General features: G+C 37.0%; 1 protein-coding gene across 2 annotated transcripts; it reads right to left on the bottom strand.

Annotated features, from left to right (window-relative positions):
- Nucleotides 1-1592: 1592 nt before the first annotated feature.
- Nucleotides 1593-16992, bottom strand: LOC107591819 (probable G-protein coupled receptor 61). Of its 2 annotated transcripts, none has more exons than XM_016281084.1 (2): nt 16586-16992; nt 1593-3735 (listed from the first exon to the last, which is right to left on the bottom strand). In XM_016281084.1, the coding sequence occupies exon 2, from the start codon at nt 3472-3474 to the stop codon at nt 2065-2067; it is 1410 nt and encodes a 469-aa protein (XP_016136570.1). In that variant the 5' UTR covers nt 3475-3735; nt 16586-16992; the 3' UTR covers nt 1593-2064. The 2 variants fall into 2 exon arrangements, with proteins under 2 accessions (XP_016136570.1, XP_016136571.1); XM_016281085.1 differs by lacking the exon at nt 16586-16992 and adding an exon at nt 4805-4874.
- Nucleotides 16993-21675: the final 4683 nt, after the last annotated feature.

The raw sequence follows: 21675 nt of genomic DNA on the forward strand, positions 1-21675 counted from the left end.
ATAAACCCTTTTTCATTCTTCAAAGTATTTTACACCGACTGTTTTGGCAATCCAACATACTTTAGGCAACACAACTGAATTACCATGCATGTCCAAAGGTTTTTGTGTACCATTCCCTTAAAACATTTTTAGTGATATATCAAAATGTAAACAGTCTGGATAGCTACTTTAATATTTTGATTATTTAAAATAATATATAAGAATATATGTATCTATATCTTGTCTCAAACTTGTTTTAAGACATTTCACAAATGCAACTGTTCTGTTTTTGAACTGGCTGATATCTCTGTCTGGACATTTTTATGGTTCCTGCAGTGAGCAGAGAGATATGAAGTGCCATCATTTTCTACCAATATCTGAGGACTCAGCTGATGATTCAGATCTAATGTGAAACTTGCTAATGAGAGAAATTCTGCAGGTGTGGTACAATCTTCTTCACATCCAAGAAATGGAAAAAATGATAATAACAGCAGTGTTGCCAGTGTCTGTTGGTAGTGGGTGGAGAAGTACAAAATCTAAAAGGACATCTGTTGTGGCACATGTTTGCAGCTGACCCGATTGTTAACCTTTTGTCAGAGACTATCTGATTGTCCCTCGCCATTTTGTTGATCAGGTGCTTCAACAAACCCAAGGCCCCGGGGTGGATGCCGCCATCTTAATGTCACAAGGTGTGGAAAATGTGACTGAAAAACCAAGGCAGTTTTTACTCCTTGTAAACACACTTTTTTTTCCCAAACTGAGATTGTATCTCTTTACGGCTTATTAGCGAGGCTTGCTGAAAATGTGACTGAAAAACCAAGGCAGTTTTTACTCCTTGTAAACACACTTTTTTTCCCAAACTGAGATTGTATCTCTTTACGGCTTATTAGCGAGGCTTGCCGTATGAATGTGCATCTTGATGAACTTTCAGAACATTTTCAATTTGGGAATTTATCACATTCTGCTAGGTTGTTGTTTTGCATGTCCTTCATTGTTCAAATGACCAGAATACACAAAATGCTCTCAATTTGTTTTTTGTTTTTTTGATGGGCCCGAATATACACAACCGTTCAATAGTTGTTTTTTTTTAAAGAAATGAATAGTTTTATTCAATGAGGATGCATTAAATTGATCAAAAGTGCCAGTAAAGACATTTATGATGTTACAGAATAAAATTATATTTCAAATAAATGCTGTTATTTTAACTTTCTAGTCAAGGAATCCTGAAAACAAATAAGTTTCCACAAAAATACTACTGTTTTCAACATGAAATAAAAAAAATCATTTGGTGTTCACCACAAAAATAATTACATTTTGATATAAATAATATTATATATTATAAAATATTTCATAATAGATATTTTACAATATTAATGTTTTTTGAGCAAATAAATCCAGCATAAAATACTTTTTTAAAAACATTTTAAATATCCCCAAATTTTTAAACAGTAGTACACAAAGAAAGGATGAAAGCCCTTGTACACCACCACAGACTACAGTATATGTGTTTCAATGGTTTTAATTCATTTTTGAGAGAAAACAAACAAACAAAATATATATATATTTTTTCAAAATATGACACTGTTGACGGCCATAATATTTATGGTAACTAAAGAATTAGAATCTACCCACCACACAAACAACCTTGGTTCAATATTAGTGCATGCTCCAAATTGTTTTGTTACAATAATACTGAGTTATTAACCAATTTTATACTCATTTATTGTCTGAATTAACATTAGGAGCCTTAAAAATTTGTAACATTGACCACTTGCGGTTCATACTGCTTTTTGAATGCAAATTCCACGTCACAATGTTGCTTCCATGTGACATTGTTCGGACAAATGTCGCTGAATCTTTGTAAATAAGTTTCTGTCTAGTGGTAATGTGCTGGAATGAGGTCATTTCATTAGTCCAACATCTCTCCTCAAAAGAAAAAATATGCTTTGAGTATGACAGAAACCTACCAACCAAAAATTTAAAACAAACTATGTACAAATTTGTCGGCAGAGTATAAAAAGACCCAATGGTAAAACATAGCAACAATATATGATACAATAAATATAGATTTCACATCTGAAAATATCAACCTTGCAGTTCCGATTTTGTCTTGATACAATTGTCTGATATATTAAGATCGTTCAAGTGTTGGTGCTCGATGAACTCCGAGGTCTCCTCCATGATCTGGCCAGGAATGTGGAAGTCAACCGATGGCCCGTGGAGCTCGGTGGAGAGAGGATTATCCTCTTCCTGTTGAGGGATGGAGATGCTTTGGGAATTCCTTGGCCGCATATTGCAACCTGTGCCCTGAAGAAACTGGAGAAAATTCTCCTCAATAGAAGCCTCTCGACTAGGCAGCTGTTCTTCTTCCCCGGGACGCCCCCACTTGAAAACGAAGGCCAGGTTTCTGGTCAGCTCTTCCCTGATCTGCCTATTCAGACAGCCGTAGAAAAAAGGATTGGAGGTGAAGCAGAAGTACCCGATCCAGGTGAAGACGTCCTCCAGCTGGGCCATGCGTGTGAGGGATTCGTGAGAGGATGGCATGACGGTGCAGTAGATGTGGAAGGAGAAATAAGGCAGCCAGCACCCAAGGAACTGACCCCCTACGGCGACTAGGACCACCGCAGCCTTGCCCCCGCTGAAAGTCCTCTGAGGGGTGGTCCGAGCTCCACTGAGGCTGGCCGCCATGCTGGAGTGGCTGCTCAGAGATTCAGAACGTGGCCGAGGAGTCTCCATCCACGTGGGGACTGGCCCTTGCTGCATGGCGGCTACCCTGGCCACTTTAAACATGTTGCAGTACACCACAAAGATAATAAGGACTGGACACAGGAAGTACATGAGGGTAAAAAGGACCATGAACACCAGCCGTTGGGACCCTTCCTCAATCCAGTGGAGCGAGCAGCACTTTGGTTCGACGATTTTCCCCATAACTTTCCCCAGAGCCGGTCCCGGCTCCTCGCTATCGAGCGCCCAGCCGAGTAAAGGGAATGCAGACATGAGGATGGCTTTGATCCATATTCCAATCAAAACTGAAACCACCAACCCCACAGTCATTTTCACCTCATAGCGCATGGGATGAACGACGTAATAGTATCTCTCAACATTGATTGCTGAGATAGTGAGGATAGCAGCACTGATCAGTCCCACGCTCAGACACAGGTAACCCTGACAAAGAGCCTTGTTGAAAAAACCCTGACCTGACAGCATACCCAGAGGCATTAACACCAGGGCCGCAATGAGATCCACCAGGCAGAGATGGAAGACAAACACAAATTTACGTAGTCGCGGCGTCCTGGCGATGACTGTCATTACAGCTAAGTTGCCCACTATAGCCAGTATGTCCATCAGGAGCATGGTGCACAGGCCAAGCGTCTGGAGGAGGTGTCCATCTCTGGGCTCACTCAGTCCTGAGGCGTTAGGCTGGGTTGCGTTCGGACGCCAAGAGGTGGCGTGGGTGATGTTCCACAGTGTGTTGTAGGCGGTTGTATGCTCCATGAGAGGATGGAATGAGGATTGTGGGCGGAGGTGATTCTCATGGGACTATCACCCATCCTCCCCTGCTGAAAAGTGGGATCCAGCAGTACCGTTCGATGGTGGAGCTCTGTCGGCGTTACGACATGCTGGTAGAGGTCGAACTATAGAGTTGGGGCTGATTAGGGTTGCAGTGTCCAGTTTCATCTTCAAATATTCACCTCTGAAATCCCTGGAGCTCCACTGCGCTCAAAGTCCAGCAGCTCCAAATGAGACATGATGGAACTGTGAAAAGAGACAATAAAGTTAGCAAGCAACTTTTAAGGAATAAGCCATGTTAGTGCTGGATTAAAAAAATACTGACTTTCCGATTAATTGTGATATTCATTTAAACAAACTTGATATGTATTCTTAATATCCTAAGATGGTCACCACGACAAAAGAAATAATATTTTACCCAAAGTTGTAGTCCGAGTTGAATGCGGTAAGATATAAAGGATCTGTGTTTCAACTGAGTTGTTCTCACGGGCTGCAAGTAATAACAATCCAATTCACACACAAATGACTTTCGTGAACTTTTCGATTTAGTGAATCAAAAAATATACAGGACAACTAGTGTAGTCCAATTCTCAAACAAATGACTCTCATTAGCTGGTCTTTTTAATAAATCATTCAAAAAGATTAACAATTAGGAGTTACTGTTTGAATCAGACTGATGGATCCTTCACTAATTTAACGTACTGAATCCATCAGAGCAGTCACTAAATCAACAATAAGTTATCCTTGCAAGTTACTATCATACATTCATATATAGGTAAAATGGATATTATAACTAAAATATATGCCCAAGTGAATTGGAATCAAATCAAATCGAATCAAAATTTGAATGGGATCAAAGGCTTATGAATCAATCAGATTCAATAATGAAACCTTTAACAACCCTAAATTCACACAAACATATAGTGTGTGCATGAAACACACCCTTCAAAATCCTTTTACACTGTTGGCAATCATGTGCTTTGTGTTTATGGTCATAACCTCACCTTGCACACTACCTCACATGCATCATTTCTCAAATTTACAATATCATATTTTACTGTAAAAACACTGGACCAGCTTTGTTTCTCCAAAGCATCAATCCATCCAGTTTTTCTCTGAGGGCACAAACTCTCCCTTGTGACACAGTGTGGTCAGTGTTGTGACAAGAGCTCAAAAGCATCTCTAATTCAGCTATAAACTGTTGTTTTAGGACATCTCTGTGAGCATAGGACTCTGTTTTCTGCCCAAGGCTTGAGACCACAATGATCTCATGGTTAACTGATTGTAGTAGTAAAGGGAAGGGGCTGTTCTGTACCTGGAAGGTATCACAACTGTGGTTTGGCAAGAAAGAAGCAGTTTGGAGCTTCAGTGGCATGATTATCCACATGACTATGATGAGCTTGATTGTGATGATAATAGTGATAACTTTTAGCCCTTCTTCATCATCTTCACCATAAGATTTGGGTGCTTTAGAGTTTAAAAAAAAAAAGTTAGCATTAAAAAAAATACTAATACTTAAAATAGTAGGGTATTTTGACTTAAAGGGACAGTTCACCCTAAATGAAAATTCTGTCATCACTTACTCACCCTCGTGTTGTTCCAAACGTGTATGACTTTCTTTCTTCTGTGGAACACACAAATATATTTTTAAGAATATTTCAACTTTTTTTGTCCATTGGACCCCATTGACTTTCATTGTGTGACCAAAATAAATAAAAAAATAAAAAAAACAGACATTATTCAAAATATCTTTTTTTGTGTTCCAAGGAAAAAGACATACAGGTTTTGAACAACATGAGTAAATAACAACAGAATTTTAAATTTTGTGTGAAATACCTCTTAAAGTGAAAACAGCACTAAATGTCATCCACAGACTAATTAATACACATGCTTCAGCAAAAGGCATAAAAAGAATGGAAAAAAAACAACAACAACTTTTTGATCAGGGATGTAGGGGTTCAATGACACAATAGTGATTGGTGGACTCAATACCTTTCCAGATAACCTCCTGGGATTTAACCTGTGATGTTTACATAACTAGGCCAGAACCATTCGGATATCACTAGGTCTGCCCTTCTTCATCATCTTCACCATAAGATTTGGGTGCTTTAGAGTTTATTAAAATTAAAAAAAATACTAATACTTAAAATAGTAGGGTATTTTGACTTAAAGGGACAGTTCATCCTAAATGAAAATTCTGTCATCACTTACTCACCCTCGTGTTGTTCCAAACGTGTATGACTTTCTTTCTTCTGTGGAACACACAAATATATTTTTAAGAATATTTCAACTTTTTTTGTCCATTGGACCCCATTGACTTTCATTGTGTGACCAAAATAAAAAAATAAAATAAAAAAACAGACATTATTCAAAATATCTTTTTTTGTGTTCCAAGGAAAAAGACATACAGGTTTTGAACAACATGAGTAAATAACAACAGAATTTTAAATTTTGTGTGAAATACCTCTTAAAGTGAAAACAGCACTAAATGTCATCCACAGACTAATTAATACACATGCTTCAGCAAAAGGCATAAAAAGAATGGAAAAAAAACAACAACAACTTTTTGATCTGGGATGTAGGGGTTCAATGACACAATAGTGATTGGTGGACTCAATACCTTTCCAGATAACCTCCTGGGATTTAACCTGTGATGTTTACATAACTAGGCCAGAACCATTCGGATATCACTAGGTCTGTTTTTTTTGTTAAAAGTGAATACAGGAAGTTATTACCTTAAAGGTGAAGTGTGTAATTTGTGGTTAAAATACTTCTGTCACAGTTAAATGTGCAGAAACCTTCACAAAAAGCACTTTCACAAAATAAATGTACATGCACAGTTACAATTGTGACCCTGGAGCACAAAACCAGTCATAAGGGTCAATTTTTTTAAATAAAAAAGTGTTGATCTTGACCTATAAAAATGTAATAAATAAGCTTTCCATTGATGTATGGTTTGTTAGGATATGACAATATTTGGCCGAGATACAACTATTTGAAAATCTGGAATCTGAGGGTGCAAAAATATCAAAATATTGAGAAAATTGCCTTTAAAGTTGTCCAAATGAAGTTCTTAGTAATGCATATTACTAATCAAAAATTAAGTTTTGATATATTTACAGTAGGAAAATTATAAAATATCTTCATGGAACATGATCTTTACTTAATGTCCTAATGATTTTTGGCATAAAAGAAAAATCAATAATTTTGACCCATACAATGTATTTTTGGCTATTGCTACAAATATACCCCAGCAAAAGACTGGTTTTGTGCTCCAGGGTCACAATTGAGCTACAGCAAGTTTGAGAACAGTCCATGACAGAAAGCTAATCAATTTTTTGAAGGATTAACACACATGAAGCATCCTGTTTGTCTTCCTGAGCAAGCGAACAATTCCAAAGTTAGATAGTTGACCCAAATATGCAAATTATTCATATAATATTCACCCTCATGTAGTTTCTAACCTGTAGGACTTTCTTTCTTCTGTGGAACATAAAAAGATGAGAAATGTCTTCTTTTTTTGTGGTTTGGTTTGGTTACCAGCATTCTACAGAATATATTCTTTCTTTTATGTTCCGCAAAAAAACAAAGAACGTTATACAGGTTTGAAATGACATTAACGTGAGTAAGTGATGGCAGAATTTAAATTTTTTGGGTGAACTATCTCTTGTAGTCCTATTAACATGTTTATACCACCATTCAGAGGTTTGGGGTTGGTATGATTTTGTAATGCTGTTGAAAGTCTCTTATGCTCACCCAGGCTGCATTGATTTGATCAAGATAAAAGCAGTAATATTGTGAAATATTATTACAATTTAAAACAACTGATAATATATTTTAAAAGGTTATTTTGTTCTGTGATTGCAAAGCTGAATTTTCAGCAGCCATTACTCCAGTTTTCAGTGTCACATGATCTTTCAAAAATCATCCCAATGTGCTGATTTTGAGCTGAAGAAACATTTATAATTTTTTTAATAAATTTTGAGAACTGTTGTGCTGCTCAATATTTTTGTGGAAAGTATCTCTTTTTTCCCAGAATCTTTGATGAATAGAAAGTTCAAAAGAAAAGCATTTGTTTAATAGAGAAATATTTCGTAACATGATAAATGTTTTTATGGTCACTTTTGAAAAAAATTAATTATTGCATCTTTTCTTTAAAAAAAATTATATTACCCACCCAAACTTTTGAATGGTAACATTCTAGACAAAGACGATATACAATCACACTGTCTACAGTAGGCCTAACTAAACAAAAATCAGACACATAGGGTTTTAGTCTGACTAAAGTATTTACATATTATACTGTATACATGTAAATAATTTATATATAAACAAATAGCTTGTTTGAGAATCTCAACCAGCTGGACACAGCCAGATTGGCTCAACCAGTGGGGTGTGTTTAGAGCAGTCATTCCATTTGCTATTTCATTAACGGTAATGGTGCACACTTCACCTTAAATTTGTGCTTTAAAAGTCACTTTCATTGGTATAGCCTAATGTATTCCAGTTGAGTCATATTAAATATGATATCTGAATCATAAAATAAGTTATTTAAGATTTCACCAGCTAAAGTAAATTTTTAGGCTATCTAACAAGCTTTGATTTTGGTTTACGCTCACTACAACTACATAATAAGCACTACGGAGAAATACTCAAGTCAAGATCTGTGATCTAGAAACCTACATATCTATTACCCATGTCATGGCGCATTGTAAATAATCAACATGAAAAAACATTTCTATGCTAGTTTGCAATCATCAGCTAATGAGGATTTTAATGCTCATGCACATGACGAGAAACACACAGTTAAGTGTTTGTTCAGTGGGTTTCAGTTGTGTGTTTGGTTGTGGGAGAATTAAGGATTTTAAAAACAACCTGTGCTTTCTATAGGAAACAATTCAGATTAGCATTCATGTTCATGCATCTGCAGGGCTGCATTTAACGCATTTAAAAGCGGTCGACTTTCTGTGAACCCTCCTGCACTTTGTGAGACAAGAATCTGCAAGCAACTAACAATCTCAGGGGCTGCCAAATGAGAAACATATGACCCTGTAATATGCACATGACTCAGTATTTATTTACTGCAATGAAAACTAGCTCTGTTGTTCAAAAACCTTGTGTTTTCCCCCTCCCTTCTTCTTTTTCTTATACTTCTTTTTTCTATGGCAAGCCATTTTAGCTTAAAATATTCCAAGCATTACTCGTCGTAATTCCATTTTTACTAGTAACAATTCAATTAGAGAGCTCTCTAAATCTATTTTTACTAGTTATAATTACAATAAGGGGGCTCTCTAATTTATTTAGAGAGCTCTGCAAGTGTATTCTTACTAGTAAGAACTGAATAGAGAGCTCTCTAATTCAGTTCTTACTAGTAACAATTATGATTACAGAGCTCTCTAATTGAATTAGAGATCTCTGCAATTACATTCTTACTCTGCCAATTAGAGAGCTCTCTAAAGAGCTCGGTAATTGTAATTCTTACTAGTAAGAATTTAATTGTAGAGCTCTCTAATTGAATTAGAGAGTGCTCTTATTGTAATTATAACTAGTAAAAATAAATTTAATGCAATTTTTACTAGTAACAATTGAATTAGAGAGCTCTGCAATTTAATTCTTACTAGTAACAATACCAATTGGAGAGTTCTCTAATTAATTTCTTACTAGTAAGAATGCAATTACAGAGTTCTCTAATTAAATTCTTACTAGTAAGAAATGTAGTTACAGAGCTCTACAATTGTATTCTTACTAGTAAAAACTTGTATTCATTAGATGCAAAACAGATTTGCTACAACCATTTCCCTTTCCAAATCCTGCCTGTGGTGATGCACTTCAAAATAAAAGCCACATAAGCATGAATTGATAGCATTTTCATTGCGTCAGCATGACAATAAGAGTGAGATGACAGTTTGGAAAGGTTTTGTTTTAATATTTAATCACTTCATTAACTCACACCTTTATATTATTATAATTATTATTATTTCTTTAATTCAGACCCTTAGATCCATATCACAAAAATGTAAATAAAGAGTATAGTCTTGAACATACTTTACCAGACAAAATATCATCTCATTTTGGTGTTTATTATGCACTGTAGCATGCATGCAGAATTTGAGCTACATATATAGGCCAATCAATAGGTTAATTGTCACTCTTGACAAAATGTGTTTCTTTCTTTCTTTCTTTCTTTCTTTCTTTCTTTCACTCTCTCTCTCTCTTTTTGGTCAGACATTAGGCAAAAATTAAATAAAATTTATAATAATAATTGCAACATTATTTTGGGGGATTTTTTTTGATCAGCTTAATTAGGCGATATTTTGCTGAGTGTGTTTTGTGCTGGAACCGTGGCCGTCTTACTGAGTGATTCATTTAAAAACACAGATTCATGCAAGTACGAAACATGTTTCTCTGAGATGCGCAACAGGGGCCCGTTCTTCGTACCTCGCTTAATACATCTGAGATGATTTGATAGATGCCAGATCTTCTAATCATGATAACCGATCTCTGGCTTATTTGGTTCTTCAAACCAGGTCCATTTTTGGAAGGCCAAACAAAGTAGTTTCGCTTTCACAACGAAACACAGCGTCACACACGGCGGCCTAGAGTGAGCGGCGGCGGCCTAGAGTGAGCAGAGGCCGGGGGCTAGAGTGAGAAACTTGAGAACAGCGTGGCCAGTGGATTCGACGAAGGAGCGTCCGGCGTGCTTGCGGCAACCACATGTGACGATCCCGGGCTGGACTCCACTATGGTAAAGCGGATATCGTCCTCTTTTGGAAGGCCAACCAAAGTAGTTTCTCTTTCACAACAAAACACAGCGCCTTCACGACATGGTGGCGGCGGCAACAACAATACTACAGCGAGAATAAAAGTTATGCCTTCTTTCTTTGCGTGAACATTTGGGCGGCGTTATGCAAATCTTCCCACGTCGTGACGTAGACATGTGGGGGCATGTTAGAATGAGCCATTTTAGGTAGGCGTGGTTGACTCTTAAATTTTATAAAGAATATCTCTTTGGATTTGAGACTTTAGTCTTTGCAACTTTACAGATCTTCTTTATGCACCAAGAGCTTGTAACACTCCAAAGAGAAAGGAAAAATTGAAATCGCATCATATGACCCCTTTAAGCTTTGCAAGGGTTTTATTCGCATTATCCACTCACACAATAATGCTGAGGCTGGGTCCTGTACTGTTACCAGAAGCATTTACTGCATGATGAAGCCTATTAGAATGCAGTTAGAATGCCATTATAATTCAAGTTATGGGGTCAAAAATATCCCTGTATTAGTTTTTGTTTTTTTATATTTATAACATCTGATATAGTTAAGTAATGTCACACAAGCAAAAGTGCCGTTTTCCGAATATCAGCGCACAAACTTGATCTTGAATGTGATATTGATTTTATACACTTCAACAACCAAGAAATTAATATTAGTGAATTACATTATGGACACAATATTGTCTGTTTTTGACAAGCCGGAGAAGAACTGTTGCGCATCTCAGAGAAACATGTTTCGTACTTGCATGAATCTGTGTTTTTAAATGAATCACTCAGTAAGAGTCGTGCTGCCACATACTGGCCAAAACCAGCCACGGTTCCAGCACAAAAACACACTCAGCAAAATATCGCCTAATTAAAGGCACAATATGTAAGATTTTTTTATTAAAATATCCAAAAACTACTAGAACAGTGTTATATATTTTGCTGACTTGTGTACTTACACTATCCAAAATGTTTCGAAGAATGTTTAAATCCAGAAAATAAGCAATTTTAACTAGTGACACGGGCCGTGTCCATAGTGTCATTGTGTCATCTGCCAATGACGTCATTCACCCTCGATTTCTGTTTTCGATCATCCTCGGTTTTGTTTTGTAGAAAACATGGAAACACCAAAGACGCTTTAATATGTTTTGCGTTTTATTAGACAGGTGACGACCGCACAAAGTAGCATTATAACAGAACTTTCAAATGTATCTAGAATGATAAAACAGCGCTGCTTTACCCCACATACGCATGACCGGAAGGAGCGGAAGCAGTCGACTGTGGCATAATAAAAGCTCCGCTGCTTTCGAGCCATGTGTCACACTCATTCAGCGGCCTCGTTTCGCTTCGACGGCTTTCAGCCTCACTGTGCTCACTACGACGTTAATAAATCATTAGCTTATCCATGAACATGATTTCTGCACAAGTACCATCGGATTACTAAATTAAATTGTAGAGCTCTCTAATTCAATTGTTACTAGTAAAAATTGCATTAAAGACCTCTGTAATTGTAATTCTTACAAGTAAGAATTTACCGGTAATTGCAGAGATCTCTAATTCAATTAGAGAGCTCTATAATCATAATTGTTACTAATAAGAACTGAATTAGAGAGCTCTCTAATTAACACAAAGACACAAAGAAAACTCACTTTTGTAGCTTTAACACAGATTTATTAGATTTAATTTATAGTGAAAACTATGCTTTACATTTGGTAGTTTCTCTTTCACAACAAAACACAGCGCCTTCACGACATGGTGGCGGCGGCAACAACAATACTACAGCGAGAATAAAAGTTATGCCTTCTTTCTTTGCGTGAACATTTGGGCGGCGTTATGCAAATCTTCCCACGTCGTGACGTAGACATGTGGGGGCATGTTAGAATGAGCCATTTTAGGTAGGCGTGGTTGACTCTTAAATTTTATAAAGAATATCTCTTTGGATTTGAGACTTTAGTCTTTGCAACTTTACAGATCTTCTTTATGCACCAAAACACTCCAACACTCCAAAGAGAAAGGAAAAATTGAAATCGCATCATATGACCCCTTTAAGCTTTGCAAGGGTTTTATTCCACTCACACACTCACACAATAATGCTGAGGCTGGGTCCTGTACTGTTACCAGAAGCATTTACTGCATGATGAAGCCTATTAGAATGCAGTTAGAATGCCATTATAATTCAAGTTATGGGGTCAAAAATATCCCTGTATTAGTTTTTGTTTTTTTATATTTATAACATCTGATATAGTTAAGTAATGTCACACAAGCAAAAGTGCCGTTTTCCGAATATCAGCGCACAAACTTGATCTTGAATGTGATATTGATTTTATACACTTCAACAACCAAGAAATTAATATTAGTGAATTACATTATGGACACAATATTGTCTGTTTTTGACAAGCCGGAGAAGAACTGTTGCGCATCTCAGAGAAACATGTTTCGTACTTGCATGAATCTGTGTTTTTAAATGAATCACTCAGTAAGAGTCGTGCTGCCACATACTGGCCAAAACCAGCCACGGTTCCAGCACAAAAACACACTCAGCAAAATATCGCCTAATTAAAGGCACAATATGTAAGATTTTTTTATTAAAATATCCAAAAACTACTAGAACAGTGTTATATATTTTGCTGACTTGTGTACTTACACTATCCAAAATGTTTCGAAGAATGTTTAAATCCAGAAAATAAGCAATTTTAACTAGTGACACGGGCCGTGTCCATAGTGTCATTGTGTCATCTGCCAATGACGTCATTCACCCTCGATTTCTGTTTTCGATCATCCTCGGTTTTGTTTTGTAGAAAACATGGAAACACCAAAGACGCTTTAATATGTTTTGCGTTTTATTAGACAGGTGACGACCGCACAAAGTAGCATTATAACAGAACTTTCAAATGTATCTAGAATGATAAAACAGCGCTGCTTTACCCCACATACGCATGACCGGAAGGAGCGGAAGCAGTCGACTGTGGCATAATAAAAGCTCCGCTGCTTTCGAGCCATGTGTCACACTCATTCAGCGGCCTCGTTTCGCTTCGACGGCTTTCAGCCTCACTGTGCTCACTACGACGTTAATAAATCATTAGCTTATCCATGAACATGATTTCTGCACAAGTACCATCGGATTACTAAATTAAATTGTAGAGCTCTCTAATTCAATTGTTACTAGTAAAAATTGCATTAAAGACCTCTGTAATTGTAATTCTTACAAGTAAGAATTTACCGGTAATTGCAGAGATCTCTAATTCAATTAGAGAGCTCTATAATCATAATTGTTACTAATAAGAACTGAATTAGAGAGCTCTCTAATTCAGTTCTTACTAGGGATGGGAAGATTCCCTGATTCGCTCGGTGCATCGGCATAAAAAGTTAACGATGCGATGCATCGGTTTAAAAAATGTGCATCCGATACAAGTTGGCATTTATATCGCGATGCATCGTTTCTAACATATTTGCATTGGTAAAAAACTATTTATTTATATATAATTACTAGTGGATGCATTATACTTTTATTATTTAGAAAGTGACCAATAATCTGTGACCAATATTTTATATGTAGATTGATTTCTCCTCTTTAAACTGTTTCTCAAGCGCGTTCTCTCATCACTGCTGTGCGTGAATATGACGCATCACAACACTACGGAGACCTGAGCAAAAATGGGGATTAAAGTCCAAAACCTGACCTGAAATAACCTAACAAATCAATTGGGGCTAAAGCAGTTCCATAAACGACTAATTAAGTTAACACAATCTCACTAATTTGTGCACGTTTATTTTTAAGCAGCTCTTAATGTCGATCATGGATCAAATTGATCCACGTTCTTTCGTTTTTTTTTTACTCAAAAAACCAAAAAAAAACAGGCTATAGGCTCATATGTATGCACGTTTAATCATTAAAAGCTCGCAATCTCGATTAAAACACATGCGATCTTATTCCTAAATGACGATGATTCCGCTATGTCTATTAACCCTTTGAAAACACAATCAAATCTGAATATTTAAACCTGCTTTCGCGCAGCCGCTAATCCAGATAGAGCAGCACAGCCAGCGCTCATCATAGCCTAAGCTTTATGTTTGAAACAATCTACACAAACAGTCTACTTACACAGTAGGCTACATTTCTATGTTGCAAACATTAAATAATAACGAAAGTATTTGGAGAAAAGTTTTTAATCCGGATATAGACTCTGATGTTGTGGCAGCCGCGATCAAAACGAGTAATTAACCTTTGGAACTAATGATACGCTTCAAATATAGATTGTATATGTTACATTATGCCAGTAGGTGGCAAACAGTGACTGTTTTATGTATTTGATGTCTGAATCATTCAAGAGATTCGTTCAAAAACTCTGGACGAAACAAGTCTTCTTTTTTTTTCAAAAGATTTTTTTAGATACATAATGAATTTATTTAAATTAATAAATATTTTTAAATACACTCATTTAGAAAAAGTCTTAGATCTTTGAGTTCAGCTCATGACAAATGGGGGAAAAAACAAAAATGTTGCGTTTATAATTTTGTTCAGTGTATAACATTTTAGACATTTATAAATAGACTAATTTATAACATTAAATAAAACATTTTGTCAGGAACTCAAATTACATATTTTGTTTGGTTGTCTAATGTTTGTTTTCAGAATCTTGGGAGAATCATAGCATAAAAATACATAGTCTAACATCAGACTTCTAATTAATACCATTAGTACTGTTTATAGCCTATTATGTTACATGTTACTATGTATGTTTATGATCTATGTATTATGTAGTTCTGCAACCTCCCCGGGCCCCCCCTCCCCTTCTTTTGGTTCATTCCGCGATCCATGCTAACAGCGAATATATTTGTGCTGTTTAATGCATTTGAGACGTTGTGTTTTCCTCAGTGCATAACTGACATGTCACAGGTATATTTTCCATCTGTAAATGTTAGAAAGTCATGCAAATATATCCATTTCGCTGTCAGGAGTGGGCGAGGCTTACGCGAATGAACCAGCGCCATACAGACTTAGCGCGATCGAATAGAAGCGCAATAATTCTGAGTAAAATATACATTTTGCTAAAATATTTGTTGTTGGACATTAAATGTGTCTTTTGTAGAATTTTAAACCTACATAAGTGTATTTTTTTATGATAGCATTAACTGTAAAGGGACTATTGTAATAGGTAAATCAAATGTAAGCTAATGCATTCCTAATTACTAAGCTCAGATTAGTTAATGTGTGTTTCTTATTCCAGTTAAAATATAGTCATTTTCTGTATTATTTATTTTCATTTTTAATTCAGTGATTTTAACTTTTAATTTAGTTATTTTAATGGTTTAAAGAGCAATTTTAGATCGTATGTTCTAATGTTTTGCTATCTGTTCTGCAAACTATAAACGGTACAGCTGTCATAAAACCAGAGAGAAAGGCTGCATGGCTAGAAACTGTAAAAAAAAAAAAAGAGTCAAATAATAGTATGTGAGAGAGTAGCAATATCATTGGGTTCCTATTGGTCAGTATTAGAAGAACTTAGCTTAGTCTGACAGTTAGCCTGCTTTAGACCAGGTTAGTTTCCCAGCATAAGTTGCCACAGTGACTAAGCTTGATCTAGGCCTATATTAAATTTGCTTCATGGAACCAAATCATTTGACAATGAGTCAGACTAACTGAAATAAGCCTGGCTTATTTGGTAAACTTGTTTTATGAAACACGCCTTGAGGCATTAAAAGTGATCATATTTTCTCCATTGCATCGAATCGCATTGAATCAGAATCGGATCGCACTGCATCGTAACAGGGGTGAATCGTATCGCATCGCATCGGTAGCTGCTTCATACGTATCTTTAATGTATCGTATCGTTGGCTATCCATCGAGATGCGTATCATATCGGCATGAGATGCACATCCCTAGTTCTTACTAGTAAGAATGCAATTGCAGAGCTCTCTTATTGTAATTATAACTAGTAAAAATAGATTTAGAGAGCTCTCTAATTGGCATTGTTACTAGTAAGAATGTAATTGTAGAGTTCTCTAACTAAATTGTTACTAGTAAAAATGCAATTACGAGTAACGCTTGGAATATTTTAAGCTAAAACGGCTTGCCATACACCTCTGGTTTAGATTCCTAAGAAAATATACAAACAGCTATTCCTCCATGTCACTGCCTGGTGATGGAGCTTACAAAGCAAGACCTGAGAAACGTCTAACTGCAAGACCGAGATCTTGAAAACCATTTCCAACTCGTCCGTCTGGAAATACTACAACATATGCATGTCATCCAGGATGCACAAGTTTAAACAGGCGTCCGTGTGAGGTATGGAGTTTAAGGAACCATAGCTCCATGAAATGTAGATGAGGAGAATATACCTGTAGTGGAGAGGTCCAGCAGCGAGGATCTCCTCTTCAGCTTCCAGGGTTAGTGTCGCGCGACAGTGAGAGAGGGATAAAAAGAGGGGGGAGAGAGAGCGAGAAAGCTAGAGAGAGAGGTACCCAATACCCCTCCTCACCTGGCCCTTTCATCTCTCCGCCCCTCACCCTTTCACCCGCCCACACGCATGTACACACACACACATTCACACAAACACACAGAGAGAGATATCGCCCCCTCCCCCGTCAGCGATGCTTCAGGCAGGCGGCTGGTCCAGGTGGTCAGGCTGATGTTCACGCTGCCGAGAAGACAGAAAGATTAAAAAAAAGCACTGTCTCTTTAGGCGGCGCCGTACGAAACCTGCTCTCGCCCCTTTTCTGACACACACACATCCATACAAACACACATAAACGTGCTTTCCCTCACACGGGCACAGGGCAACTGCAGAGCAGAATGGAGAGGAGACAGGGATGCAGGCAGGCAGGCAACCCTCCTCGCTTCACCAGGTCCTAGTGTCCTCCTGTTCCCGGCGCGTCCGTCCACAGACTCTCAGGCGCATACGTTCGCGCACATGGGCTGCGGTATGGGGTCACATCGGGTTCTTGGGATCCATGGGGGCTGTTGCAATGCAAAACAGTCGCTTTTTCCTCATTCAGTCTCTCACTTGGGCATGGGTTGATCTCTATGTCCAATCCGTTAAAAGCTCTCTCATGAGACCCTGATTATTGTTTGTTTGTGGTTGCAAAGTCTGCCAAGGCACAAAGGGACTGCGAGGAAAGATCAGCAGTTGTGTTGTTTTGGTGATGCCAAGAACACAGAAAATTATTTTAAAACTAAGACTTTGGAGGACATCGTGTCAAATGTAAAAGCATTTAAATTAAAATGGAAATTTAACAGAGTTTATATGAGATGACTTATATAGTTATTTCTTCATTAATAGTTATTTCTTCAATAGAATATGTCTTGCATTAAGCAATCAAGGGGAAAAAATCTAAATAATTGCTCAAATAAAAAAGCTACATTTTAATTTGTGACAAAAATACATAATAAAAAAATATGCAGACTACAGTTTCATGGTCGGCAAGAAAAAATTTATTTTTAAGTGATTCCATACCTTTCTTGCACTACTGTACAGCTTTGGTCTTTTTGAGATGCACAGGAATAATCTAAAACACAAGATACTGTATAAAAATGATAATGAAATATATGAAATATGAAATATATGAACATGATAATCTGTAAAACAGCTAAGAGCACAACACTCAACTGGCACTGACACTACTGGACGCAAAACTCCTGTCGCATATGGAGCTGTCTTACAAAAAGAATGACTCATTTATTTATTTCAGCAAACTGGACAAACAGCAGAACCAAATAAACAAATTCCTGATGCCCCGTTTTCCTCTTATTTGTTAGCATTAGATAAACAATGCCTAATTACTAACATGCTCAGTGGTTAAAAATCACAAGCATGCATGAAATCAAACTCACACTGAAGTTTTGGATAACGCTCAAAGAAAAACTGGTTTATGTTGCACTCTGATCTGCTTCTTTGAGCATTTCTTGCTTTTCCAAGACTAAAGGTGTGGTCACAGTGACATTTTTGTGAAAATCCACAGACAAAAAAGGTCCACTGTCTATTGTCAATAGTGTGATGTATAAAGCACAGCTTACAAAGAAGTCACTTTCAAATAAAACAACTTTCTATTGGTCAAGGCAGTGAACCAATGTGACCAACTTGAACTCGTTTTAAATTAGTTTTTTAAATAAATGAACCTTATTTAAAAAAACATTTTGTACAACAAAAATTAAACACTACAAATGATTTGCAAAGCACATAAATGGACATCCTTAGCTGACAATCGTTATGTAGCAACATATGTTGTGTAAAAACACATGGTCTCATGTTCATGTTTGAGGTATGATTAATTTATGAGTGAATGTATCTTCAAGTAATATTCACCACAGTCCTTACTTTACTCAAAAACGGCTAATCAACAAAACCCATTAGAAATTCCCAAGGGAACCAAAGGCTAATTCTCTTTAGGGTTTTAGGACTACAAACTGAACCGCTCTATAGGACTGAACATTCTCTTTCTATGAGAGTAAAACGCACTCAGAAAAGAAATAATAATAAAACTCTTGTGAATAATTAATAGAACAATGAACAGGACTGCAGGACTTGCAATAAGACAATTTTAGTCTCGTCTCACTCATTTCATAGTGCAAGAAACCACACATATTTAGCTATTACAACACAAGTGCACATTTTTTAAAGAGGAAAACAAACATTTATGAAGACAATATGATTTTAATTTTAGCTGAGAGGATGAATTGTTTTAGCTCCACTGCCTATGTAAACAAAGCATATTGACAGACCAGCCCTGAGACATTGGGGGGTTGCAAGGCAACGCATTCAGACACATGAGACCACTGTCATTTGAGATTTTGTAACTTTCTGCTCATGAGAAAACAGCCACAGGGGCACTAAGATGTTGTTGGATGATCAGGATCCACGATTGAAGGATAAGAATAGATCACAGCGATGCATGAGCTGATCTGGTTCTCGGTTCACTGACACGAGTCTTCCTCCCTTTTTTTGCGGACAAGTACAGCAGCTTACAAGGCATCGCAGCATCAATTAATCAATAGATCAATAGCAAGACGCATGGAAAGATGGTCAGTGGGCTGACTGTCATTAAAAGGATTAATGAAATGGGAAAAGATAATAATAGGAGTGAAACAAGAACACTTGTGTGTGAGTGAGGAGGCAGAGAAAGACAGCAGGCTGAAGGTGTTGAAAAAGACAGAAATAGCATATACTTACTCAACCCAGCAGCACCAATCACGGGAGAGGCAAAATACAATGGTCTCCATGACAACTCAGGAGACCATAGACTCCAGGCTGCCTCTGAGCAATAACAGTCCAACCATCTCCCTGTGCGACAGCCAGTTATAACCGACTGTATTTTTAGCACGACGCTCCAAATATAAACACATACACGCCCTGTCACAGAGGTATGACTCATCCTTAATATCTTTATTACCACCAATTATTCATGGCTGACAGTGATATTGCTGTAATTACAAATTTCTTCAAATGAAAAAGCACTCAATAATGATTTGCCTTTCTATGCACAAAGCATGTTTGATACCAGAGATATTTAAAAATGGAAAGGTATTTCATGCACTGTATTTGGGTGAAGTATCATACCCATAATAATGCATAAAAATGATTAGTAATAAGAAATATAAATAGCAATGTGAGAATGAAAGGGATTTAATTTTTATTATGGCAAACAATAGTTTAGATGTTCTCATTTTTGAGTATGTTGACTGCAGGGGGAGCTCTTAGATTAGAGAAATTGGGTAATGCAGCTGTGAAGGATTTCATCTGTTCCACTATCAGACAATATGCGTTTTATATTTATTTATATATATATATATATATATATATATATATATATATATATATATATGTGTGTGTGTGTGTGTGTGTGTGTGTGTGTGTGTGTGCGTGTATGACAAATATATTTGTGACAAATCTGTGTAAAAATAAAACAAATTCAGTTAAAAGCATCTCAAATGTATGATATAAATCGCTCCTAGCTCACCATCTGAAATAAATTAGGTAATGTCATTATTTTTAAATAACTGGACAATTTTAAATGCTTGTCTTTTAAGACACTGTGTGTTTGTTTGTGTTCAATCATATGTACCTTCGAACGCAGCACTAAGATCAAGTAAAACTAGCAATGAGATACAGCCTTGGTCTGACGCAAGAAGCAAGTCATTTGTAATTTTAACAAGTGCAGTTTCTGTGCTATGGTGGGGCCTGAAACCTGAAACTGTCACCCAAGAGTGTCCAGGGTGATCAAACAGTCAGAGATTCTGTGTTTGTTTTGACAGTCAGCCAACCGTTTGATCACCCTGGACACTCTAAGTGAAATCATGATGGTGGATTTGAGTTGACAGTGTTGTAAGTAATAAGACTGCAGAATAGGGTTAGTGACGTTTTTGTGATGAATGCCTCTTTGGGCCTTGGCGGCAGTGAAAAGAGAAGCTCTTCTCTTGTTCTGACCTACTTACAGTTTCTTGAGAGCAGGAAAGTGTTCAGCATTTCAACATATACATACACAGAGGAACACACACAGGCAATCACACACCAGCACAAGCCTCGCCCCTGCTGGTCAGATGGACTTCACACATCTCCTCCCATTCTGCATACACGCAAATAGATCCTATTCCTTCACAGGAACATCATGTACCTATTTTTTTAAGACAACTGAACAAATACATTTTATATATAGTCTGCATAATTATTTTAGTTAAAATCATGTATATATATGTGTGTGTGTGTGTGTGTGCATTTGTTTTATTTTTTGGAAGTTTTGTTTAATATCCACTCAAAAAACAAATGGGCATACCAACTTGCAAATTAGTAAATGGGGGATTTCTGTAAGGTTTAACAGAGGGCAAATGTCTTTCAACAAAACATTTTGCAGCATTATATGTAATGCCAGTAATAAGTGTTAAAAGGGCACATTTTCTGCCTGCATGGGAGTCAGTGTAATTATTTTAATTGGTTTTTATAGAGCAGGCAGTGCATCCGTTGGCAACAGCTAAAGCCCAAGGGAGCCTGTGTGAAGTCCACAGAATTGCACTCACTGCATTAATGCCTGAGCAACACAGAGTAACTGTAATTAAAAAAAAGAAAAGAAAAGGCAAGAACTTGGGTCTGAATTCTTGTCACAGACACAGAGATAACGATTAGAAATAATAAATAGATCACCATAAGTAATGAATTACCGCTGCTCTGAATGCACATTGTGGGAAGGGTTTGGGTTAGGGAATGTGTTAGATGGCCCAGCACCATCATCCGGCAAAGAGCTATGAATGAAAGCACAGGGCCTGCCAAATACATGCACATCCATGTGTGGGTGCACTGTATATCTACATCATGTAAGAGGCTGTTTACATACAGTATGACGTGTTCTAATCCATCTGCACAGCTTTCTTTTTATATAGCTTTTTTATCCATCCATAGTGTATATAGTGGCTTCAAAACTTGTCAATATTTTAGGAAATG

The sequence above is a fragment of the Sinocyclocheilus grahami genome, unplaced genomic scaffold (genome assembly GCF_001515645.1).
Source record: "Sinocyclocheilus grahami isolate Dianchi unplaced genomic scaffold, SAMN03320097.WGS_v1.1 scaffold146.1, whole genome shotgun sequence".
Taxonomy (NCBI): domain Eukaryota; kingdom Metazoa; phylum Chordata; class Actinopteri; order Cypriniformes; family Cyprinidae; genus Sinocyclocheilus; species Sinocyclocheilus grahami.